Source organism: Pipistrellus hanaki (assembly GCF_964339955.1).
Source record: "Pipistrellus hanaki genome assembly, chromosome: 11".
Taxonomy (NCBI): Eukaryota; Metazoa; Chordata; class Mammalia; order Chiroptera; family Vespertilionidae; genus Pipistrellus; species Pipistrellus hanaki.
This window is the reverse complement of record NC_140513.1, coordinates 13344197-13369450: the sequence shown is the minus strand read 5'-3', so window position 1 is coordinate 13369450 and position 25254 is coordinate 13344197. Positions and strand designations below refer to the sequence as shown.

General features: G+C 49.7%; 1 protein-coding gene across 5 annotated transcripts; it reads left to right on the top strand.

Moving 5' to 3' along the window:
• Window positions 1-1645: 1645 nt before the first annotated feature.
• On the top strand, window positions 1646-25254 carry TRAF1 (TNF receptor associated factor 1). 5 transcript variants are annotated; one of them, XM_084898427.1, is made up of 8 exons: window positions 1646-1752; window positions 5255-5561; window positions 7468-7552; window positions 17435-17500; window positions 18008-18418; window positions 19746-19923; window positions 22071-22219; window positions 24162-25254. In XM_084898427.1, the coding sequence occupies exons 2-8, from the start codon at window positions 5422-5424 to the stop codon at window positions 24378-24380; spliced, it is 1248 nt and encodes a 415-aa protein (XP_084754553.1). In that variant the 5' UTR covers window positions 1646-1752; window positions 5255-5421; the 3' UTR covers window positions 24381-25254. The 5 variants fall into 5 exon arrangements, with proteins under 5 accessions (XP_084754553.1, XP_084754554.1, XP_084754552.1 ...); XM_084898426.1 differs by having other exon boundaries at window positions 1661-1752; window positions 5163-5561; XM_084898425.1 differs by having other exon boundaries at window positions 1696-1752; window positions 4815-5561.

Genomic DNA, 25254 nt, shown 5'->3' with positions numbered 1-25254 from the left:
TGGCTTTGCTTTCTTGTTCCTCATTCATGGCCCTGCGCTCAGACCACCAGATGTTAGGCCTTAGCCAGATGGACTAATTTTCTTTGTAAATTTATTTTTGGAAAAATAATTTTTCCCCTGGGTAGAGATGAGTGGTCTCCAAAGGGTTTCATTTCCTTTCTGAGTCAGGTTCAGCCTTGTGAGACTTGGCTTTCGATTTCTGCAGCCTCGCGGCTCCCTGAACACCCAGAGGTCCCCTGGTGATGCCCCCTCGACTTCAAGAGCCCCCCAAAATCAGCCAAGTGACTACAGATAACTTTTTGGTACTTTCCAAAATTAAACTATTTCCCTTGGTAAGTTTCCACCAAATGAGCTCATTAATCTGAAAACAGGATGTGGCACATGAAAGGAGTGAGGTCGGGTTGCCTGTTCACTTACACTGGCTTGGGGCAGAGAGGAAGGGGTGGGTGGGAGAGAAGTGGGACCAGAGAATGGCTTTTAGACATCCCCAATCCTTCATGGAGTGGGCTGAGAATCCATGAAATTTTAAATCAGACTCAAAACTCTGAATCCTTCTTTTCTCTTAGAATTGAAAGGCCCCACTGGGCCACCTCTGGTCACCCTCACACAGACTGCCTATGTTTGAGGCCCCTGAGGTCCTCTGCTTGTCCAGCACAGGGGTCTGCCCTCCAGGGAGGACCCAGAAGCCCTCCTTTCACCAGAGGGACTCTGTCCTGCAGCATCAGCTTCTCCGTCAGAAGCTGGAAGAAGCTTTACCCTGGATGGGAGGCTTACATACTACCCAGGTTTAAACTCTCTCTCTCTCTCTCTCTCTCTCTCTCTCTCTCTCTCTCTCTCTCTCTCTCACACACACACACACACACACACACACACACACACTCATACTCACACACACACACTCACACACTCACACAACCAAAAAACTAAAACACAGTTTACAACTCCTCTTGAGTGTCAAGACAAAAAAATGGGACCCTAATACATAAAGAGAATGTAATGGGTGCCTGTGAGTAACTAAAATAAAACAAAACCAACAAAATAGGCAACCTTACTCCTCCCTCCGCTGACAGTCCCGCAGACAGACCTTAGAGGTCTGATGGAGAAGGAGCCTTTGTCAAATTCCCAAAAACATAGGTTGTCTGTCTCTTCTAAACCAAAATTCTATCCCAATACTAAGTTTCATAACGATTTTGACTGATACACACAGCTTCATAGAGAATGAGTGCCTGTGGGTGTGTTTAGACAGAAACAGAAACGGTTCCTTAAGACACCCAGGTTAGTAAAAGCATCCTGCCTTCCAACCTCTTCTACCATCCTTTGCTGACTGTACCAGCCCAATAAGCCTGGAGGGGCCTGGCACTGTGCTAGGCTCTTTGCAGGAACCCAAGCGGGCAAGACTGGGTTCTGCTCACCCATCCCCATGCGGGGTTTTGGGGGGTGGGGGGTCAAGTCCCAGGTCTGTCCGGACTCATTTATTCTGTGAACACTTTGCTGAGTCCATTTGTGCCAGGAACACGGAGCAGGGAGGAGGGGCTTGGAAGCCTCAGGCCCCAGTGGGCGAGGCAGCAGACCCCTTCCCGGGCCTCAGTGTCCCGTTAGGGGGGGCGCTCGCCCCGCCCCCGGGAGCCGGCTCAGGCCGCGGAGACCCGCCCCGGCCACCCCGGCTTCCGCCGCCGGCCACGTCCGCGGGGCTCTGCCGGAAGCGTGCGCGGGCCGCGGGAGGGAGGCGGCGGCTGCGGCGGAGGCGCCGAGGTTGGTTGCACTTCACCCCGCCCCACCTCACCCGCCCCACCCCCACCGCCCTGGGACCGCGGGCGGTGCCGGCCCCCGCCTCCCCCCGCTCCACCCCACCCCCCGCGCTCCCGCCCCGGGAGGCCCAGGTCCCGCTAGCTCGGGCGGGGCTCCCCAGTGCGGGCCTCCCCACGGGCGGCCGGGACCTGGAATCGCCACCGAGACTCCCTGCCCCAGCCCTTCCCGCGGGCTCCCGGGGCTCCCCTGGGGTTCCCTCAGCCTGGAGAGATGGTGGTGGCGAGATGACAGTCACCTGCCCGGGGGGTCGGAGGAGCGAACGGGGCCGGGGGACACATAGGCCACTGGGGTTGCTGGTGTCTAGCCCCATCCTAAGGACAGCCTGTGGAGACTCCCAAGAGGAAGTGGGGTCTGGTCCAGGTGCCCCCCCCTCCCCCAAAGACAAGTTGGAAGACAGGGGAGATGGGGGTACAAGGCTCAGAGAGACCTCGCATGTGAGGATCTCTGGGTAGAGCCTCAGAGGTGAATCGGTGGAGGTTCAGAAAGGAAGAGAATTCTAAGGGAGGAGCCGAGTCACGTCAGGTGTTGGCCAGAGGGCTGGCTGTATGAAAACTGGGGCAGGCCCAGGGCGTTTGGTGACTTTGACATTGAGAACATGGAGGAGACGGTTCCATGGAGTACCTGTGCAGGCAGCCTTTCCCAGACGTTCTGTCAAAGTGAGGAGAGTGTGGGTGCAGGAGAGAATTTGGGGTGAGGGCAAAGAGCATGTTAAAGCACTGGGTGTGGTTAGAGCACTGGCTCTGGGTTCAGAAGTCCCCATTCACTCTCTCCGAGACCTTGGGCAAGTCACTTAACCTCTCTGTGCCTTCATCCGTAAAAACAGAGGAATGATGATAGTACCTGCCTCATCGGGTTCAAGTGAAGATGAGATGAAATGGTGCCTGCAAAAGTACTTCACACAGCACTAAAAAGTAGTACTTACTGTTTTTCACTCTTGTTAGTAGAGCAGCTGAAGCATATTTTTTAAAAAATATATATTTTATTGATTTTCCACAGAGAGGAAGGGAGAAGTATAGAGAGCTAGAAACGTCAATGAGAGAGAAACATCAACCAGCTGCCTCTTGCACACCCCCCACTGGGGATGTGCCCGTAACCCAGGCACATGCCTTTGACGGGAATGGAACCTGGGATCCCTCAGTCCACAGACCGACGCTCTATCCACTGAGCCAAACCGGTTTTGGCAGCTGAAGCATATTTTGATGCTGATAGGAAGGAGCTAGTAGAGAGGGAGGCATTGAAGACAGAGGGGAGAGGAAAGGGACTAGGCAGAAAGGGACCCAGAACTTGGATGGGAGAGAAATCTTGGGTGCCTGTCTGTGTCGAACCAAGGGAAGGAGGAGTCAGATGGGGATGCAGGGAAGTTTTGGGTTTGTGGTAGGCGATTAAGGGAGTGTCTTTCTGGTAGTCTTGTCTGACGTAGGCCTCAAGGTCATTTGCTAAGAGGACCAGGCCAGGGCTGGCCCAGGGGAGGGTGGAGGCCCTGGCGTGCCATGCCCTCTTTGCCAGCAGTTTGGTAGCCCCAGTTTTGCCCCCAGGAAAAGTGGGCAGTTGAATTTATTTCGGGTCCGAGGACAACATCTGACCTGCCTTGCCCACTTGTGAGGCTCAAATAAAGTTGATGGATGTGTAAACACTATACATGAGCATCACTTACCATTTTAATCCTCTCCCCTGATGGTGAGAAGCTGGGAGGGCTGTGACCATCATTGGAAGACAATCTCAAAACCTTTTGAGCACCTCAGTATGTATCATGCCGTACTCTCGCCTGTGATCTCATTTAGTCACAACAGTCAGGTGAAGTTGGTATTAATATTACCCCCATTTTACAGATGCAAAAGCTGAGGTTAAAGACCTTGACCCAGGACACACAGCCGGTAAATATAGTAGATTTAAGATCTAAGCTCAGATTTATTAGACCTCAAAGCTCATGATTTGGCCGAAACCGGTTTGGCTCAGTGGATAGAGCGTCGGTCTGGGGACTGAAAGGTCCCAAGTTCGATTCTGGTCAAGGGCATGTACATTGGTTGCAGGCACATCCCCAGAGGGGGGTGTGCAAGAGGCAGCTGGTTGATGTTTCTTTCTCATCGAGGTTTCTAGTTCTTTTTCTCTCTCCCTTCCTCTCTGTGGAAAAAAAAAAAAAAAAAAAAAAAAAAAAAAAAAAAAATATATATATATATATATATATATATATATATATATATATATATTTTTTTTTTTTTTTTTTTTTTTTTAAAGCTCATGATTTGGAACCATTTTTTTTTTTTAAAGCTCATGATTTGGAACCATTATAAAAATTTGCAAAGTCCCTAGTAGCAGCCCCACAGGATAGAAAGGTGTGAAGGAATCCTCTTTTCCATTGGTTGGTGAGAAGACAGAGGCTGGGTGCTCTGGCCTCCATCCTGGACTCTAGGCTCTCCCACTCAGCCTTGCTTTCATCTCTCTTGTATTGATGAAGGAACCCATTGTGTATGGCCCCACAGACCTGCTGCGAATCTTGCTCCACCACCAGGCGCTGTGTGACTTGGATCCAGTCCTCTTCCTTCTCTGTGCCTATCTATGTGGTCACAGAATTCCTAGCTGGTTGCTTTGAGGAATAGGAAGGAAAATGTTGCCCTGCCCACAGTAGATGCGCCAGGAGCCACAGTTCCCACACAACAGTGGGTCTGCCTCATACTTGGCCGCTGAGTACCAACTCCCTGTGGCCTTGTATTTATCTAGAGCTTTGTTCTCAGGGCCAGGAAGTGGTAGTGCCTGACCAGGGTATGTGGCCACCTATGACTTCCTGAGTGGAGCCCTGAGCAGCGCCCTGAGCAGTGTATGGCTCTGCAGCCTTGGACTTGAAAGGAGGGGAGGGCCCTGTGTTGTCATCGAGACTGGTGAGGAGTGCCACAGGCAGGGCCATCGGAAGCCTCCTGCTGCCTCTGGCTGCCTTGGCCCTATGGTTCCGGAATCTTAGAGCTTAGAGGAACCTTGAAGACCTCCTGTTGCAACTCCTTTCTTTACAGATGGGGTAACTGAGACCCACTGTGAGGAAGTGACTTTTGCCTGAGACACTGGAGAGGGCAGAGATTGAGCTCCTGGATCTTGCATTTTTGGACTGCCACCGGGACCTAGGGATTTCCACCAGGGCAGTGAGCACCCCCACCCGGAATTCCAGGCCTCTCGGAGGTCGCGGGGAGCACAGACAAATCACCAGCTGTGGCTCTCTGCCCATGTCCCCTGGGAAAGAGGGGCGGAAGCCAGTGGCAGCCCGAGGTTCTTTGATGGGGGAACTGTGACTATGGTTCCTGAAAGTGTGTGACACGGTTGTTTTTTCTCTCTGACTCGTTCTCTTGCTCTCTGTCACTCTAAAGAATGACTGGGCACTCCTAGAGCCTTCACTCAGCATCCAGGGGGTTTTTTCACCACAGAGGGTAATTCCTGCCCCATCCCTGTTGTGATTCAGCTGTGACGTTGAACCACACAAATCAGCGAGAAGATAAAGTCATCAGACTCCTGCTCACCAGAGAGGGTGGCCCACGCCAGAACTCACTTCTTCTCTCAGCGCAGACTCCACGGGCTGTTCCTCTCCCCAGAGGAGCTTAGGGCCCCTGGCCAGCCCGGGACCTCGGGATGGCCTCTGGCTCAGCCAGCAGCCCCCGCCCAGCCCCTGATGAGAACGAGTTTCCCTTTGGGTGCTCTCCCACCGTCTGCCAGGACCCATCAGAGCCCAGGGCCCTCTGCTGCACCGCCTGTCTCTCTGAGAACTTGAGGTGAGGGGTCAGGGGAGCAAAGAGAGGGTGGGAAGAAGGTGCCAGGGAGGGACCCCTGATGAGAAACAAGGGTGAGAGGAACCAGTGGCTTGGAGCGGGTGACTTCACCTCTCTGGGCCTGTTTCCACACCCTCTCCTTGCAGTCCCTGCCCCCACCCCTTCTGATCTTGATGGAAGAAGTAGCCACAGACAGATGTTAGCTGCCACAGCTGAAGGCTGTCCGGGGTGGGGGAGAGCCTCAGGCCCAGCTGGGCTCCTTATTTACTATGAAGCTGGGTGTTTCATGCCTCAAAACCTCAGCTTCCTTGTCTGTAAAATTCCTGTAACGCTACTTTCTACCTCCCAGGATTAAGAGGTGCAATCAATAATATTCCAAAAATTTTTTTGTAATAATGAATATAAACTTTCTTAGTAAATGGTGAACTGCTATGCAAATATGTCTCCTTCCACAATATCACCCATCAGCTTGTATTGTTTGCTGAGAACACTTTTAAAGGGAGCAAAGATATCTATATTTATGTAAATATGTATGTATGTATAGATGCTATATTTATCTATAGGGTTTGGGCAAATTGTAAACTTACTTTTGCCCACCCCTGTATGAATATATATAGTTGACTATGTATATATTTATGTATAAATATTTTACATGTTTTACATATGTAAAATATTTAAAATATCAATAACTCAGAGAGGTGTGACATCCATATGATCATCGGCATTCCACTAGTTTGAGCCTACTATATGCATCTTTCCTTGGGTCTTCAGAAGAGCTTTGGAAAGGTGGATACTATTATTGTCCCATTTTACAGATGAGGACAGTGAGGCCTAATGGAGAGATTAGGTCAGCTTGCCCCAGTACAATTTCCTGGCAAAAGTGCTCTTTAACTGCCACACACCCTCAGCTTGACCTTTGTCTGGAGTTTTACAGCTTGCTTAAGAAGGTGGGAAAACTGAATCAGCCAAGTTTGAGAAATTCAAATGCTTTGATGCAAGGGGAGGGGAGAGGTGGCCATGGAAAGGCCAGGTCGTGGGGGTGGGGTGATCAAAGCTTGGCTGGTTTCACCATCAAGCTGATTGCTGTGGGTTCATCTCGGGCTTTTGCACTGGGACTCTTGGCTTCCCTCCTCCCCATTCTTTCAAAACCAGGTAGAGGTGAGGAAGGAGCTAACTGGACATCAAAGGGACCCAGGCAGAGTTTTGCTCCTGACTCTGCCTCCTCTTGGCCAATCCACATGTCCTCTGAGGTAGCAAGTTTAGGGCCTGACCCGTGGCTCTGACTGTGGATCAGATGACTTGGGAGCTTTGTTAAAGCACTCAGGCCCATGTGTCATCTGACCGCCCACCCCTGGTAGGGAACCTCAGGCTAGGTGCTCTCTGAGGCCCCTTCTTGTTCTAATCGGCCATGGTCATCTGTAATTCCTAAGACAAGGAGACCAAAACCAAATAGAAGAAGCTGGGAAGAGCAAATGGAGCCACACATCCACAATCCCACCTGAAGCCCTGACTCAGATGCATTTTAGAATTCAGAATTTTTTTTCAGATTTCAGAAAAGCACGTCAGTGCCTCACTGTGTGGTTCTTCCAGTGGGGTTGGGGCAGCACCGTCTGATGCTGCCTGTTAATGCTTCTGCAATGAAACATAAATATTCACACTAAGTGGGATAAGGGTTAGAATAGCCGCCAATGACTTCAGCTGCCAAAGAAGCTCACTGCAAACTATGGAAAGACACTGGGTGCCCAGCGCTGTGAGGTTTGGGAATGGTGGGTCTGGGGTTGTGGACCTCATGCTCACTGGTATCAGGCACCATGCTGGGCACAGCGGGCTTTGGGAGTTACCGGGACAGAGGTTGGTGCCAGGGAGTCGTGAATGCCGCACTCAGCCCGATTTGTTCGTATGTCTCTAGGAACGGCGAGGATCGGGTCTGTCCCAAGTGCAGAGGAGACGATTCCCAATCTGTAAGCCCAGGGAGCCTTATGTCTCAGGAGAAGGTATGTTGACACAGCCAGGAAAGGGTATCTGTCTATTTTCTCCATTTGTTAAGGTCGAGGCCAAGTAGACAGGGAATGACCTGTGGGCACCTCCCTCTTTGTCTCTTGTTTGGCTGAATTTGGTTTGTAAGCAGCGAGGGGACTGAGTGCCTTGGTGAAGCAACTTGCCCAAGGCCACCGGGCTGATCTGTGACAGATTCGGGATGAGAACAGTCTAAACCAGGCGTCTGCAAACTACGGCCCGCAGGCCACATCCAGCATGCCACCTGTGTTTATACAGCCACAAGCTAAGAATGGTTTTTATATTTTAAATAGTAAAAAAAAAAAAAAAAAAAAAAGAATAATAATCAAAATAAGAATGATATTTTGTGACACATGTAAATGATATGAAATTCAAACCTCCATGTCTATAAATAAAGTTTTATTGGCACACAGCCATACCCACTCAATTATGAATTATGTGTGGCTGTTTTCACCCTGTGACAGCAGAAGTGATTAGTACAACACAAGCTTCAAAGTTCAAAATATTTACTCTCTGGCCTTTTATAAAATAGTTTGCTAACTCCTGATCTAGACAGTTCTTCTTGCCCTTGATTGCCCCCAGACAAGGTGATGCCATTCTCAGCTCCCCTCTGCGGTTCAGCCAAGCCATGCTCCTAAGTATAGAGATGGCCTTGAGAGTGTGAGGGGCCAAAAAGACATCCTCAGGCCCCCCAGTTTAGAACCCCACTCCTTCTGGGTTAGAAGGACCCTCACTGGTCGTCTGTCTAGTTTAGAGGTTCCCACAAGCTGACCAGAGCTGGTCCATTCCCACCAGTTCTTGACAAAATGATAAAAATATGGAAATTGTAGTGGGGGTTTTATAAAACTAAATTCTTTTCACTTATAGAATCAGCCTTTACTCTGAGATTATGCTCTTCCTATATATGTCTTTGTAGAAATGAAATGATGGTGACAGTAAATGATAGAATTTTTGGTAAAGTCTTTACTTGGTAAAAATAAAAAGATGGCAATCTTTATGTTAATCTCCGAATTAGAAGAAAACTTGTATTGATTCATAAATCCAAAGCTGTAAGAATGTAAGAACCACTGCTCTAAATCTAACCCCCTTGTCTTACACATGGGACCCTGATATCCACAGGGGCATCTCAGTGCAAAGGATCTCAATGCTCAGCTGTCCTCACTGTCCTCACTGTCCTCACTGTGGGACAGGCACCCAGCTCCTTTCAGCCAAGGCTCCCCCCTTGCCTTGAACCACAGCCCAGGAGCCTGATGTTCAGCGATGCTCAGGAATGGTTCTCTATCGTTCAGTTTTTGGCCAGGATGACTCCTATGCCTATTTCTCTGACTGTAAAATGAAAGGGCCACGTTTGCTCTGCAAGACCTTTCCAGGACCCGTGATGTCAGATACTTTGCCTCCCACCTGTAAGGAACCCGAGGCAGGCGTGCACGCCTCCGTACTTCCCTCCTTTCTCCTCTCTGAGCCCTCATTCAGAGGGTTAGGAGGATTTCCTGCCCTACCCAGCGCTGGTTTTGAGGGCTCTCCCATCCCCTTTTCAGCAGCCCCTCCCTGTAGGATCTCAGGGGAATCTTAGTAAGGATCCAATGCATTGTCCCAGAACTTTACAGTCCACAGAGAGCTTATAGGACAAACGGATCCATGGAATAACTTCCGGAGCCTCCCTGTTTGGGCATCTTGGTGCTCTAACCATGAAAGGCGTGAGCAGAACCATAACTCTGTGGCTGCCGTCCTCCCCTGCACAAGGAAGGGCAGGGCTGGATGCTTCCTGAGGCCCCTGCCTGCTTGAATGCTCCAGAGCTATTGTTTTTAACTTGGTTTATTCTGACTTCTTAATGAAATTAACACACAGGCATTGTACAACTCGTAGATAATATAGAGAAGAGATCTACGGTATTCATCTCTCTTCATTCAATGGCTGTAATTTATCCATCTTCGTTAACATGAAATCAGATGACAGTGAAAGTGCTGTGACTAAAGAGTATTCTGGAACCCTGAACTCATACACACACACACACACACACACACATATATATATATATATATATATATATATATATATATATATTTATATTTATAATTGATTTTTTACAGAGAGGAAGAGAGAGGGATAGAAAGTTAGAATCATTGATGAGAGAATCATCTATCAGCTGCCTCCTGCACACCCCCCACTGTGGATGTGCCCGCAACCAAAGTACATGCCCCTGACCGGAATTGAACCTGGGACCTTTCAGTCCTCAGGCTGACGCTCTATCCACTGAGCCAAACTGGTTTTGGCTGGAACCCTGAACTCTTAATCAACCCAGCTGCCCAACCCCCGAGGGACTGGGGATTCCTAGGGGGCCCTGCAGAGCACAGTTTGAACTTGCTGCCTTAAACCAAATGAAGTGACTCTAATGGTGGAATTACAGGCACTGTAACAGGCAACAGGTAGGAGGGGGTACTTCCCACATTGGGGACAGGCACGCCTCTGAGCAGCATGGTTTTCCTTCCCACCCCCGCTTCCCCCTCCTGAAGCTATCATCACTGTAACCCCAGTGGAAAGCTGGAGGGGTAAGGGCGTTAGCCAGTGGTCTGACACACACACCCTCAAGCCACCTAGTGGAAAGACCAGGGACTCCTCCAGCTCCTGCCCTGATGGGAACTTTGGGGGACTTTTGGCCAAAAGAAAGCAGCTGATTATAAGTCAATACTTTGCATGCGTGGTCATTGTGAAGTTTGTCTGTGCATCTGGGGAAACCTGGAGATGTAGGTGGGTGGAAGGTTTGGGACGGAGACCAGCTAAGCTAAGCCCAGAGGCACCCATTTTGGCAAACACTTTCCACGCCATCTGCTTATCACTTTGTCCTCATCTTCTGACTTCATTAGATTAATATCTCTCTAAGGAGTGCTTACAGCCCAGGACCCATTAGGTAATATAAGAAGCAGATATTAAAGGATTACTATTGACCTAGTTAGGGACTTGGTTCTTGCCTGGAATGACCTTCCTGTAGAAGTGACAGTGAATAGGGGACAGCCGGTAGATGAAAAATAACATTTAATTTGCACTGCGTGTGACCCGTGAATGGAGTTGTTCCTCTCGTTCTCAGTCCCTCTGAGGCCACTCAAGGTCAAAAGCAAGCTGGCATCTGTTGCCAGTGGCTTACAATAATGCCTTAACTTATTCTAGAATCAGAAAGCTAGAGGGGGTCGAGCTGTCTAGTCCAGTTTCTGTTCTGTACTAGATTCCTGCCAAGTGGCTTAATGTCCTCCCAGTGATGGGGAGCTCCTTACTCGGAGACATGACCTCTTCCACTCCGGGGGATTGGGAGGGGGCGGGGGGCTCTGACTGTTGTACCATTTTCCTCTTTGTTTGTACTGACCTGAAGTCTGTCTCCCTTAAGGCCACAAGTCCGTCAGCCTCCTGATTTCTGAGGCAGTCTGCATGTGTGGAGAGGTGCTGACCACGCTCCCCTGAGTCTGTCCTTGTCTCTATGCATGTGTGTCCTTCGAAGTGTGATGTGTAGAAATGAACCTTTGAACCCTTTCACTCCTGAGCTTGGTGGATGCATCTGTAACCTCATCGGTCCTGTGACATCCTGTGTGGATATTGGTGATACATCGAGGTTCCATGAGGAGGTGTGCCTGGGCTAAAGTCATGGAGCAGGAGGGAGGCAAAGCCAGGCTCCAACCCTATAGGAATCTCTTTCACGGCCCATGTAGAAAGAGTTCCAATTCAGGGTTCAGGTTCTGGAGAAGGGCCGCACACAAATGAAGAGACTTAAGACTTGAAGAAATTCAACTTGGCGATATGGGAGGCCAGGTGGTAGTCCAACTCTAGTGGGAGAACTACTCCTGCTCTGGCCCTGCCATCCCCTTTTATTGAGGCTTTGGGGATAACATCTTAGGCAACATAAATAGAAATTTACATGTAGCCGTTAGGCAGGAAAATAACAGAAACTTACATGGGACAAACAAGGTGGAGACTGCTTCAGCTAACAATATCTTAACTAAAGGTTAAAGCAATTAAGGTTGTTGACCAGCCTTCCTGGCTTCCTGTCAACATCTCTTTTTTAGTGAAACTGATTTGTTTTCCAGCACAACCCCTACTTCCTAGGCTGGTGGCCTCTTCCACTCTGCTGCCTCCATGGCAGACCCGCCCCTAAATGTGTTCGGCAGGTTTACGTCCCACAGTCAGCCTAAAGTGCTAGAAAGACAGCAATGGTCAAGACTACTTCCAACGAGGGGAATCACGCAGGGCTTCCTGGAGGAGGTGGCAGTTGAGCTGGGCAGAGGTTACCAGAGAGGAAGCTGGCCCAGGTGCAGAGGAAGGCAGGCCTGGCGGGCAGAGGCAGACTGCCTGGGTCTGCCCTGTCACAGTAGAGTGCCTCTCCCTCAACACCAGCCAAATCCTGAGCAAAAGCAGCCCCCGCAGTCATCCAAGACCTCAGGTGGCCTCTGTGCCAGCACAGCGGTGCGGCCCAGGCCTGGCACGCTGCAGACCCTCTGTTGTGTGCAGTAGCTTCACAGAGGCGGCTCTCAGGCTCCCGCAGGCACCCTCCTAATGCTCACATTCCTGGAGGCCCGTGGGCCCCTGAGTGGGGGCCTCTCAACAGAATCCTCCTCTGACCCCCTCGCAAAGGCCCGAGTGAGCAGGGTGGTGAGGAACACCACAGACCCACAGACTTCCTGGAGCAGACAGAAGGACGAGTGTTCCCTCAGGGCTGGGGTTCTGTTTTCTCTGTCTCTGTTTCCTCCTCAGAGGAAATTCCACTGCGAATTTATTTTTAGCAGTTTGAAGCGTGCGGCCACTAACAGGGGCCGCTTGTGGCACTGGACGTACCCCAGGCTTGGCCCAGGACAGATGCCCTGGTTTTCATCTGCAACCCCAGCCTGATTCCCTTTTCTGTTTCTTCAAACCCCCTCTACCCCCCACCATTCAGATGAGACCACCTTTGGACAAGGCAAGGACTTCCTGGTGTAGAGGAACGACCCTGGACATGGACTCCAGGCCCCTGATCCCCACCTTATCTTTGCCCCAAATTTGCATCGCCTCCTGCAAGTCACTGCCTGTCCCTGGGTTTTGGCTCCTCCACTTATACGGGAGAAGCAGAACTAAGCCCCAACCTCCTCCTCATGGTACAGAAGATCTGACCAGGCCATGCTCACACAGAGGCCGAGAAAGCAGCATGCCCTCGCAAGGTCTAACAATGGGACAGAAGACCAAAAGTCAGCCACCTACTCGAAGTGTGCAAGCCCGGTGAGGCCTTGAACAAGCCAGTCACCCAGTTTCCCATCTGTGTTAAGGCTAAGGTCATCTCACCCTGCCTGCCTCAAAGAATGACCACAGGGATCCTATGAGAGCATGCAAAATGCTTTGGTGTAGGGAGCAGTTAACTCTCAGACTGACCTGCTGGCAAAGTCGCAAACAAGTCCCAGCTTGGAGGGCACAGCCCTCTAAGCATAATTAAGCTTGATCTTGTAACTGCTCCCTAGGTCTCTCCTGGGTAGCTAATGGACTGAGGGAGATGCAGCAAGTGCTGCCAAAACAAGTGAAACTTACAAGAACATTGTAAATTACCTTGTTTACCTCTGACTATAAATTAAACCATCAGTTTGCCCTCTGGATCTGTTCTATGGCCTCAGCCAGTCACAGAAGATCCACCTAGACCCAGCTTATTCTCTTTGTCTGTCTTTTCTTCATCCTTCACCGGCCCTTCCTTGGACTCGCCAAACCCTTGGCTGTGCTGGCATGGCACACTTTGGTTCTGTATAAATGTAAATATAGTTAGGGATGTTCTTTGCCTCCTCAAGGAAATGCAATGGGGAAATGGTGTTTTATAGAATTAGTTATCAAAAGTTTGAGATGTGAAGATTAAATGAAATGCATGTATATGACAGCCATTAGAAGGAGAAAAAAGAGGTCCCAAGGGCAGTGCTTAATCCACAAGAATATTACTACTAATAACAACAGCTGACATTTATTGAATATTACACTACGCAGAATGATGTTCCCCAGATGCCCACATGTTAATAATCCCTGTGAATCCGTTGCCTTGTGTGGCTATATTAGTCTACGGAGGCTGCTATAACCAAGTACCACAAACTGAAGGCCCTGAACAACAGAAATTTATTTCCTCACAAATCTGGAGGCAAGATGTTCAAGACAGGGTTTGTTTCTTCTGAGGCCTCTCTCCTCATCCTGGAGATGCTGACATCATCCCTTTTCCCTGTTTTCACATTAGTGTCCAAATCTTTTCTTACAAGGATACCTGTCATATCGCTTGGGGCCTACCCTTATGACCTTATTTTAACTCAATGACCTCTTTAAAGGCCCTATCTCCACATACAGTCTTGTTCTGGGGGGGGTTAGGACTTCGACATAAGAATTGGGTGGGGAGGGGATAAATTTAGCCCAGAACAGATGTGATTAAGGATCCTGAGATGAGGAGCTTATCCTGGATTATCTAGGTGGTTCCAGTGTAACCACAAGTGTCCTCCTAAGAGGGAAGCCAGAGGGAGTAAGAGAGAAATTGGAAGATGCTGTATACTGATGGTTTTGAAGAAGGAGGAAGGGGCCAAGTGCCGAGGGATGCAGGTGGCCTTTAAATGCTGGGAAAAAATGAGGAAACAGATTCTCCCCCAGAGCTCCCAGAAGGAACACAATCCTGCTGACACCTTAATATTTAGGACTTCTGATCTACAGAACTGTAAGATAACAAATTTGTGTGTTTTTTAATCTATGAAGTTGATGGCATTTTATTATAGCAGCAACATGTAAATAGGACCAGAATTTAATTTGCCATCTCACGTAACCCTCACAATAACTCCATGGGGGCAGGCACTGTTATTATCCCCATTTTGCAGAAGAGGAAAGTGAGATGCGGAGAGGTTAATACTCTCCCAAGGCCACACTGCTAGTGACAGAAATGGGCTTTGCACTCTGACTGGTTGGCTCCAGAGCCCGCCCCTTTGATCCCAGTAGCACTCTATAGAATGAGTGACTAACTGATGATGGAACTGTAGGCAGACTGGCTGGCCACTGAGGTCTCTGAATACCTCTCAGGTCGTCCCTGCCCATCCTCTGACAGCCATTGGAGGCTGGTCACCGCCCACACCCATCCACACATCACAACAAAGACGCCCCCTGCGTCCACCTGGGCCGGGCTTTCCCCTGCGCTACACCGCTTTTAGCTCAGCGACTAAAGGACACATGCCCCTCCACCTGGGTGGTCTTTCTGGAATTCCCGTCTTATCTCTTCCACCTTTTTGTCCCCTTCCTATGGCTCTCACTTCCAGCTGAGAATGGCTGAGGATTGAACCATGGACTTGGAGGTTATTTTAGGGGCTGAGAGGATCCCTGAGTCCACTTTCCATAATCAGGTCCACGCCGAGCCTCAGTCCCTCTGTTGTGCCCACGGGTCAGGAAGCTACCTGCTGGGAGAGCTGCGTCATTGTACACTTCCCAGCGCCGGCACGGTCTCCTGCCAAGGCTGCCCTCTGCCCAGGCCCCCAATAAAACATCTGTTTTCTATTCCTTGTTAGGAACATCTTGTGCGTGAACCCTGTGGGAGTGGGGCCAAGGGGTGGCCCTTTGCTGGGCTGTGCTTTGTGTTCTAAGCCAACCATACTCATTAAGCCTATGACGATCGCTTCTCTTACTTTTAAAGAATAATAAGTAATGTGGCTTTGTAATTTGCTCAACCCCAAAGATCTCTGTCCTCCTCCCTTTTTAAAATTCAAATCTCCATATTGCCCCATTAGATTATACTTTAAAAAAAAACAACAACAAAGCTTTTTGGAAATCAAGATATTATTTATATGCAATACAGTCCACTCAGTTGAAGTGTACGGTTTGATGAATGCCAGTAAATTTATTCAGTGTGTGACGACGACAGTCAGGATAGTGAATGCTTCTTTTCTCGTGCCCCTGGTCCATCAGTCTCTCCAGCAGCAGCCTCAGGCAGCCATGGATAGACTTTCTGTCACTGTAGTTGTGCCTTTTCTAGAACCTAATAAGAATGGAATCACAGTTGTTGTCTTTTGTGTTTGACTTCCTTTATTTAGCATAATGTTTTGAGGATCCTCCTCATTATTGCTTGTAGTGTTTTAGTCTCTCTGATTGCTGAGGAGTGTTCTAGAAAAAGAAAGAAGAAATACTGTCCATTCACCAGATGATGGATATTTGGATTGCTTCCACTTTGGAGCCATTAGGAATACAGCTGCTATGAGCATTCTCATACATATGTTTCAGTTTCTCTTGGGTAAATTCCTAGGAGTGCAGTATGGTAACTATAAGCATGGCTTATAAGTAAATTGCTTTATAAGTAAGTATGATTTAATTTTATGAGATACTCCCATAGATTTTTTTTTTTACCCAAAGTGTCTGTACCATTTTGCATTCCCACTAGCAACGTTCTTACGTTCCAGTTCCTCCACATCCTCACAAAGCTTAGTGTTGGTATTCTTTTGGCATCTTGGCCATCTAGTGAGCAGATGACTGTATTTCATGGTGGTATTTCATTCTAATTTGCATTTCTCTGTTGACTAGTGATGTTGAGCATCTTTTCATAGGCTTGTCATTTATATATCTCCTTCTGTAAAGCATCTGTTCAGTATTTTACCCATTTTTATTAGACTGTTTTTGTCTTATTATTACTATTTGAAAGAGTTCTTCACATATTCTGGATACAAGGCCTTTCCAGATGTGTGTTTTTTGGGGAGGGGCGGGGGAGAAACAAAAACATTTCTCCCAGTTCCCCATGGGCTTATACTTGATAAGAGATAGAGTTGATCCTTGAACAATGCAGGGATTCAGGGCACCAACCCCACACACAACAGAAAATCTGTATATAACCTTTGACTGCCCCAAAACTTAACTGCTACAGCTGTCCCTCAGCATCTTCAGAACATTGATTCCAGGACCGCTCTCCCTTCCCCCGGCCCCCGAAAGATACCCAAATTCATGGGTGTTCAAGTCCCCTATATAAAAGGGTGCAGATCAGGGCAAACAGCCCTCTGTATCCTTGGATTCCCAACCGCAGATCAAAAACAGCACTGGTTTGTTTTGTTTTGTTTTTTTTGGGGGGGGAGGGGGTGAGAGGGGAATCTGTGTATCAATAGACCCACACAGTTCAGGGTTCAACTGTAGTGATATGGTATGGAAAGAGCCTGTGTCTATGCTACTTCCTAGCCATTCCTCCTTGGGCAAATCCCTTGAGCCAAATTCTGTGAGCCTCAGTTTCTTCATCTGTAAAATGGGAACAAAATTCCTACCCTACCTTCCCCACAGCATCATCGGGGTCCTATGGAGAATTGTTACCACAATAGCATTTTGTAAGCATCTTGGACCTGTAAGTAGGTTAGCAGTATGGTCAAGTTGCTGTTGAGTACTGAGACCCTTCTGTGTCCCTGCCCTTAGGCTGCACATTGCTCTGAAGAAGGGCAGGGCAGGGCAGGCACTCCTCGGCCAAGGTGGATTGCCAAGGAGGGATGCAGGTGAGGAGCATCTGTGAGGAGCATCCCCATGGGCTTCAGGAACAGGGAGTTGCTCACTCAGGCAGCCGAGTGTCTCCTCTGGGCCTGGCCCTGCCCTCGGCACTAGGAACACAGCCTCACAGAGCCCCCAGACCAGTGGGGCAACCAAAGAGTGAAAGGTGCTGTGTGGATCCTGTCCTGACAGGAGAAGTAGCCCCACTACTTCAGCAGGGGCCCTGAGCCTGTTTGAATGAGGCTTATAAAAGGGGTCAGCCCAGCAGTAGGACCAGCATGTGCAGAGTCCTGTGGCCCAGCCCAGCATGTGCCCTGTTGAACCCTAGTGCTTTGCAGAGAGCCCAGTGGTCCCACGGGGACTCCTATAACATCAGTGACATTGTTACTTCCAGGATCACCCTGAGGTGGCTGCAGATGGAGTTGGGTGCCCCTTTGCAGATGTTGGCTGCTCCTTCAAGGTAAGCATCTGAGAGAGAAAGGACATCTGTCTGCTGTAGCCCTAGGCCACTGGGTCTCCCCACTTCAGCCCCTCCAGGATTTTCCCACAACATCAAGCTACTCCTCTGGATGCCCCTTACATTAATGACCTTCTCAAGCAACAAATCTCACCAGTCAATCATCTCTGTACTCAGGAGAGTTCTTAATGTATTAGTATTGTAGGTATCACTAAAATAACCAATCCCAAGACTATACTTTCAGAGATCATTTCTGTAGTTCGTCTAAAATGACCAATCCCCCCCCCCCCATGCCTCTCTCCATGGTCCTGAATAACAACGGCTCTCAAAGACAGGGCAGACTTGTGGTACAGGCCTGGGGGCATGGCTCACTGTGAGCATGTCTGATGTCATGGTCCTCCAGATCCCTGTCACTATGCACAAAGCAGCTTCCCCTTTGCTGGGTGAATGGATCTGACTTTCTTTGCAAACCTTCTCTATTTTCACTGATCAGTCCCACTCTCTTGTCAGGGAAGCGCAAAATTCATGCAGGAGCATGAGGTCACCTCTCAGGCCACCCACCTAAACCTGCTGATGGAGTTCGTGAAACAGTGGAAGGCCCAACTGGGCTCAGGCCTGGGGTCGGGCCCCATGGCCCTGGAGCGGAATCTGTCAGACCTGCAGCTGCAGGCCGCCGTGGAGGTGGCTGGGGACCTGGAGGTGGACTGCTACCGGGCACCTTGCTCTGAGAGCCAGGAGGAGTTGGCCCTGCAGCACTTCATGAAGGAGAAGCTCCTGACCGACCTGGAGGGGAAGCTGCGTGTGTTTGAGAATATTGTCGCCGTCCTCAACAAGGAGGTGGAGGCCTCCCAGCTGGCCCTGGCTGCCTCCATCCACCAGAGCCAGCTGGACCGCGAGCTCATCCTGAGTTTGGAACAAAGGGTGAGCAGGGGAAACAAGGTTGCCTTCAAGGCTGTCTCAGAGGTCCCCTGCCCCATCTTGTGTCCAGAGCAGTGGATCAGCTTTCCTCCTAACTTCCTTCTCCCTGCTCACAGCAGTTGCTCCCCGATCAAAAAGTATCTCTCCTGTGTCCCAGGGCCTCTAGGTGAAGCACTTAGAAGTTATAGTGAGGTCCATCCCATTATCCAATGGTTCATGCCCTTTGCTTGAATTTCTCTCATGGTAGGATCCTCCCTTTCTAAGCTCTTCATTCCATTGCTGGACATTTTTTACTATTAGAAAGTTCTTCCTTAGATTAAATTGAAATCAGCTTCTTTGTGTCTTCCCTGCATTGTTCCTGGCCCTGCCCCTCAGGACCCGCAAAACAAATCTGCCTTCTAGACTCTATGGAAGCCCTTCAGAGATGAGCAGTGAGTGATTATATCCTGATTATGTAGTACTTCCTTCTTTAGGCTAAATGCCCCAGGGCCTTCACTCCTTCATGGTAGCACTCCTTCATTGTTCATGCTCTGGCTCAGTCTCTGAAGGATTCCACATAGTCAGAATGGTCCCAGACCAACTCCAGATAATCCACTTATCTGATAGTTCTTGGTTTAGCAGGACTGTCGTCTGTCCCATCCTTTGTTCCAGAGCTTATACTTTTCTTAATATAACAAGTTTGTGTGTGGGGAGGGGATTGTTTGTTTTTGTCATTGTTGTTTGTCTTTCTTTTTGCAACTTGACATCACAGTCTCCTGTTTATATAGGCCTGAATTTTAGTTCCAGCTCCACCATGAACTTGCTATGTAGGTCTGAGCAAACTTAGGAAACTTCAACATTCTCATCCATGAAATTAGGAATTCAATTTAAGAACACTCACTTCCACTCCTGACTTCCCTACGTGAGCACACACAGGAATAAATTTGTATTCTTTCAAATGTGAATAGGGAGCCTACCAGAAGAGCCAAGCACTGGATTTGAGTGATCAAGTAAAGCCTTATTTATGAAATTCTCGCCCCAGTTAGAAGGTGGGCTCCCTGAGGGCAGCGACTGCATCTTGAGTTCACCAGCAGACTTTCTGGCTCTCCTCTTAGATGTAAGGCGGGCACAGAGAGAAAAGTGAGCATAGGCCCAGCCTTTGGTAAGGAAGAAAGACATCTGTCTTGTAGGAAAGATGGAAAAATAAATCTCATAAAACTGCTGTAAGGACTCCATCAGAACATAGATGAGGGAGAGAGAGACCAGCTGAGCTAGGGCGATGGTTGACTACTTCCCGGAGGAAGGGCTGTGTGAGGTCATGAGCGGAGGACTAAGTGATGCTTCCCCACAGGTGGTGGATTTACATCAGACACTGGCCCAGAAAGACGAGGCCCTGGGCAAGCTGGAGCAGAGCCTGCGCCTCATGGAGGAGGCCTCCTTCGATGGCACCTTCCTGTGGAAGATCACCAACGTCACCCGGCGGTGCCACGAGTCGGCCTGCGGCAGAACCGTCAGCCTCTTCTCTCCAGGTAACACTCCCCGGGGGCACAGAGACCGACGGGGCTCAGAAAACAGCACGGGGAGCAGCCAATTCTGTGATTCTGTCCAGTTAGGCCGGATCCCTTCAGGTCACCTACCATGCTGGGACCACAGAGGAGGAGTTAGGTGCCTGGCTCGGCCACATAAAACCGGGGCTATTTGAACTATGACGCCTTCCACCTCCCCAAGTGTCAGTCACACTCTGCAGACAGGAATAAAATTGTTGTTTTTTTAAAAAATATATATTTTTATTGATTTTCTACATAGAGGAAGGGAGAGAGATAAAGAGCTAGAAACATCGATGAGAGAGAAACATCGACCAGCTGCCTCTTGCACACCCCCTACTGGGGATGTGCCCGCAACCAATGCACATGCCCTTGACTGGAATCAAACCTGGGACCTTTCAGTCCGCAGACCAACGCTCTACCACTGAGCCAAACTGGCTTCGGCAGGAATAAAATTGTTATTGACTTCGAGTGGATGTCAGTTGTGAAAGACAGTGTGCCATGAACCAATGCTTGTGCAAATGAGAGGACAGTCTTCCCAGGCGAATACCGTGGGACCTCTGCCCTCAGAGAGCCAGGGTCTGAAATAAGACAAGTGGAGGACTAAGTGTATGATTGCGGGTCGCATATTAGGAAATATTGTGTAAAGCAGGGCAGTGCTTATTCATTTCTGGGCCCTGGAGTTTGGCACAATATGTTGCCTAAAGTAGTTATTTGGCAAATGTTTCCCTTAATCCAGTGGTTCTCAACCTTCCTAATGACGTAACCCTTTAATACAGTTCCTCATGTTGTGGTGACCCCCAACCATAAAATTATTTTCATTGCTACTTCATAACTGTAATTTTGCTACTGTCGCACCCACAGGTTGAGAACTGCTAGCAGGGTTGCCTAAGACCATCGGAAAACACAGATATTTACATCATGATTCATAACAGTAGCAAAATTACAGTTATGAAGTAGCAACGAAAATAGTTTTATGGTTGGGGGTCACCACAACATGAGGAACTGTATTAAAGGGTCAAGGCATTAGAAAGGTTGAGAACCAGTGCCTTAATCAGTTGATTTCTATTTTAACACAATGTGTATATTTTTGCATAGAATGCTCAGGCCTACCTGCTCTTCCCCTCTCCTCATTCACACGTGTCTACATAGACGAGGGGGGGGTGGAGATCATTAAGGAAGATTTCTGCGGGTGACAACTTGAATGACCTCTCACCTTTGCCCCAGCTTCATACCTCTCCTGTCCATCTGCTCCTCTGATGGAACAAGACCCACAGGGCTGGGATGGAGAGGCATTGGAGGTTGCTCCGTACCCAGCGCGGGGCGGGGTCCCAAAGCCAGGCCCATTTCCTCAGGAGCAGTGGCAGCCCCCTTCACCTCCAACACTAGGCTTTTTCTCCTCTCCTTTCCAAAGAGGGACAAAGCAAGCAGTGTCTCTGCCTTCCTGTTTTACCAAAACGTAAGGGGCAGGATGAGTCAGACTGTCAGTCTGTCCCTCCTCCTCCCCTTCCTGCTTGCCCCCTCCTACACCCTATCTCCAATCAACCCTCCCAGAGGGGCCCTTTCCAGCCATGAGAAGCCATACTGGATGGTCCTTTCAGCTGCAGAGAGAGTCCAGAGACCCCTGTGCTGAGTCACCAAGAGTGATGTCACCAAGGGTGCCTAGCAGACCAGAGAGCCCACTCTTCCTCACCTGGCCCGGGGAAGCAGAAAGAAGTCTGTGTTGGGATACAGGAGGCCTGGCCCCTTATCCTGGCTCTGCCCCAGCAGAACTCTCTGGGTTCGATTTTCTGACTACAAAATGCAGGTCGGTTAAACCCAAAGTGTGGTCCTGGGCAACAGCATCACTGTCCCCTGTTGGACATGCAGGTTCTCAGTCCTCACCCAGCACTACTGAGTCCCAACCTCCGGGGCGGGGCCTAGCAATCTGTTGACTGCCACAAGGCTAGGTGAGTGCCAAGGTCTGGGTCCTCTTGGACTGTATGTAACCGAGAAGAAGCTGGGCTCCAACCCCAGGTTTCTTAGTTTTGAACCCGACTATGGGCATGCCTAACCGCTGGTCCCAGTTTCCTTATTGGCCAAGCTAGCATTCTCCAGCTGCCTCTGTGCTGACTCTGACTTCCACACTGCAGCTTTCTACACGGCCAAGTACGGCTACAAGTTGTGCCTGAGGCTCTACTTGAATGGCGACGGGACGGGAAAGAGGACCCACCTGTCGCTCTTCATCGTGATCATGAAAGGGGAGTACGATGCTCTGCTGCCGTGGCCTTTCCGGAACAAGGTACGGACCAACGGGAACGCTGGGGAGGGTGCGGGAGCGGGGGAGCCTGGGTCCTGGTCCCGGTTCCGGGTTAGCCATGAACTGGCCAGTGACCTGGGCAAGTCCCTTGCCATCTCTGTGCTATCAGCTTCCCCTCTCATAAAACAAAAGCCTGAGTTCACATCTAGTAGCCAAGGGCCAGAAATGCCTGGACCAACATCCTGGGAGGCATTTAGAAATGAAATTCACCTGGTGGGGTGAAGAAGGAAACTTCCTGGAGGAGGTGCTGTGGGCCAGCCTGAACTGGCAGCATTTTCAGAAAAGGGGAGGGAGGCAGGCAGATGCCTCTGCACACCTGTCAGAATAGCCAAAATCCAAACACTGGCAACACCAAGCGCCGGTGAGGATGTGGAGAACAGGAACTCTCATTCGTTGCCGGTGGCAATGCAGAATGGCACAGCTGCTTTAGAAGACAGTTGGACAGTTTCTTGCAAAACCAAACATAATCTTACTATCCAATCTGGCAATCACGCTCCTTGGTATTAACCTAGAGAAGTTGAAAACTTATGCTCACATAAAAACCTACACACGCATGTTTATAGCCACTTTATCCATAGCTGCCAAACTTGGAAGTCGCCAAGATGTCCCTCAGTAGGTGACTGGATAAACAAACCATGGTGCACTCAGACAATGGAATATTATTATTCAGCACCAAAAAGAAATGAGCTAACAGGCCAAGAAAGGCCATGGAGGAACCTTAAATGCATACTGCTAAGTGAAATAAGCCAATCTGAAAAGGCTACATACTGCATGCTTCCTCCTATATGACATCGTGGAAGAGACAAAACTATGGGGACAGTAATAAGATGAGTGGTTGTCAGAGGATGAGGAGGGGTGGGGACATGAACAGGCAGAGCACAGAGGATTTTTAGGGCAGTGAAACTACTCTGTATGATACTGTAATGATAAGAAAATGTTATACATTTGTCCAAACTCATAGAATGTATAATACCAAGATTGAACCCTGAGGTAAACTATGGACTTTTGGTGATAATAATGTGTCAATGTAGGTGCATTGATTGTAACACGTGTCCCACTATAATATGGGCTTTGATGGTGTGGGAGGTTGGGTGGGGACAGGAGGTATATGGGAAATCTCTGTATTTTCCATTCAGTTTTGCTGTGCAATTAAAGCTGCTGAAAAAAATAATAAAGTCTATTGAAAACGTATAAAAGGGCGGGAGTGCCTTGCTAGTCTGAATATGAGTCAGCAGGTCAGTGGCTCCCACACCTGCCAGGAGATTTAAAAAATACCAATGACTGGGTCTCACTACAGTAAATGGCAAGGCCTGAGCATCAGGATGTTAAAAACCTTCCCAGGGGATTCTAGGTGCAGCTGAGTTTGTGAACCGCTGAGGTGGCTGAGGGGAAGGCATTCTATGTACTGGTGGGCATTCCAGTGCCATGTGCCAGGGAAAAGGATTTGTGTCACTGAGATCATCAGCCTCTTGGAGTGCACAGATCTGCCCCTTGCAGATAGAAGCTCAGTTCACGTTTCCGGGAATTGACTGACAGCCCCTGGGTAGATGGCTGTCTGTTCTCCCCACCTCTGCCCTGCCCAGGAGGTTCCAGCATAGTTGACCATCAAACATCTCTGAGCGGGAAGGGACATTACAGGTTAAGCCCCGCCTCCTTATCAGGGCTCAGTCCCACCTATAGCCCCACAGCCAACCAAACTGACTATGGCATTCCACCTACCTCTTCCAGTTGGATAGACCATCAGATCCCTAATCATAGGACAACCCCGAAAGGCTGCTCAGATTTCCAGGTGCCTCCATTCCTGGGGGCCCCTAACCAGCCTGCGTTCAAGGTCTGAGGGGATACCCAGGTGGCAGGCACAGAGCAGCTCTGAGCCCCTGGGTAAGCTCCCCAGGGCCTGACTCCCACCTGCCCTGGCCCACAGGTCACCTTCATGCTCCTGGACCAGAACAACCGTGAGCACGCCATTGACGCCTTCCGGCCGGACCTGAGCTCAGTGTCCTTCCAGCGGCCCCAGAGTGAAACCAACGTGGCCAGCGGCTGCCCGCTCTTCTTCCCTCTCAGCAGGCTGCAGTCGCCCAAGCACGCCTATGTGAAGGACGACACCATGTTCCTCAAGTGCATCGTGGAGACAAGTGCTTAGGGCAGCGGGGCGAGAAGCCACACCTGCGCCCTGAGGGAGCACCAACCCAGACTCATGGAGGTTCCACGATCCCAAGGCACAGTGATAGGCTGGGGCTGGCGTGGCCTGAGCAGGGCTGACAGATTGACGCTGGCGGCCATCAGCTTCGGGAGGCAGGACCCTGGGATGGCCCACAAAGGCAGAGTTCAGAAGGAGGTGGTGGCAGAATTGTTCCCTCTGCCCTGACCACGCAGCACTGGAGGCCTGGCCACCACTCCAGTCCTGAATATTTTTTTTAAAATATATTTTATTGATTTTTTACAGAGAGGAGGAGAGAGGGATAGAGAGCTAGAAACATCGATGAGAGAGAAACATCAACCAGCTGCCTCCTGCACACCCCCCCACTGGGGATGTGCCCGCAACCAATATACATGCCCCTGACCGGAATCGAACCTGGGACCTTTCAGTCCGCAGACCAACGCTCTACCACTGAGCCAAACTGGCTTCGGCTCCAGTCCTGAATATTGAGGTGGACTCTGACCAGGACCGGGAGGGCATGGGGGTCAGGCCTGGGACATGGATGGCCATCTGGAGATAAAGGACCCGAGCCTGGGAAGGTCCTTGCAGGGCCATCATGGAGAGCTGGAAACATGCTTGCTGTCTTCCTACCTGGGGTCGGAAACCAGGGGTGGAAGGGACAGGTTGGCAGTGTGAATTCAGCCTGTCAGGCATGCACTGAGCTCCTCATCAATGGGGGTGAACACGCAACCTTGCTAATCAGATGTCCCTTAGCTTTGTCTATCTCTTTCCCTTGTCATTGGGTCCATGACTGCTTCTGTGGGGCCCACAGAACAATATCAGGTCAGAGCTGACCCATAAAAGTTGATTTTTTTTT

Bases quoted from the DNA above. Each gene is read 5' to 3' on its own strand.
- TRAF1 (XM_084898427.1), top strand. From the start codon at position 5,422: ATGGCCTCTGGCTCAGCCAGCAGCCCCCGCCCAGCCCCTGATGAGAAC. The intron at 17,501-18,007 runs GTAAGCATCTGA...CTCTCTTGTCAG, and splicing joins ATGTTGGCTGCTCCTTCAAG to GGAAGCGCAAAATTCATGCA. The intron at 19,924-22,070 runs GTAACACTCCCC...TCCACACTGCAG, and splicing joins CGTCAGCCTCTTCTCTCCAG to CTTTCTACACGGCCAAGTAC.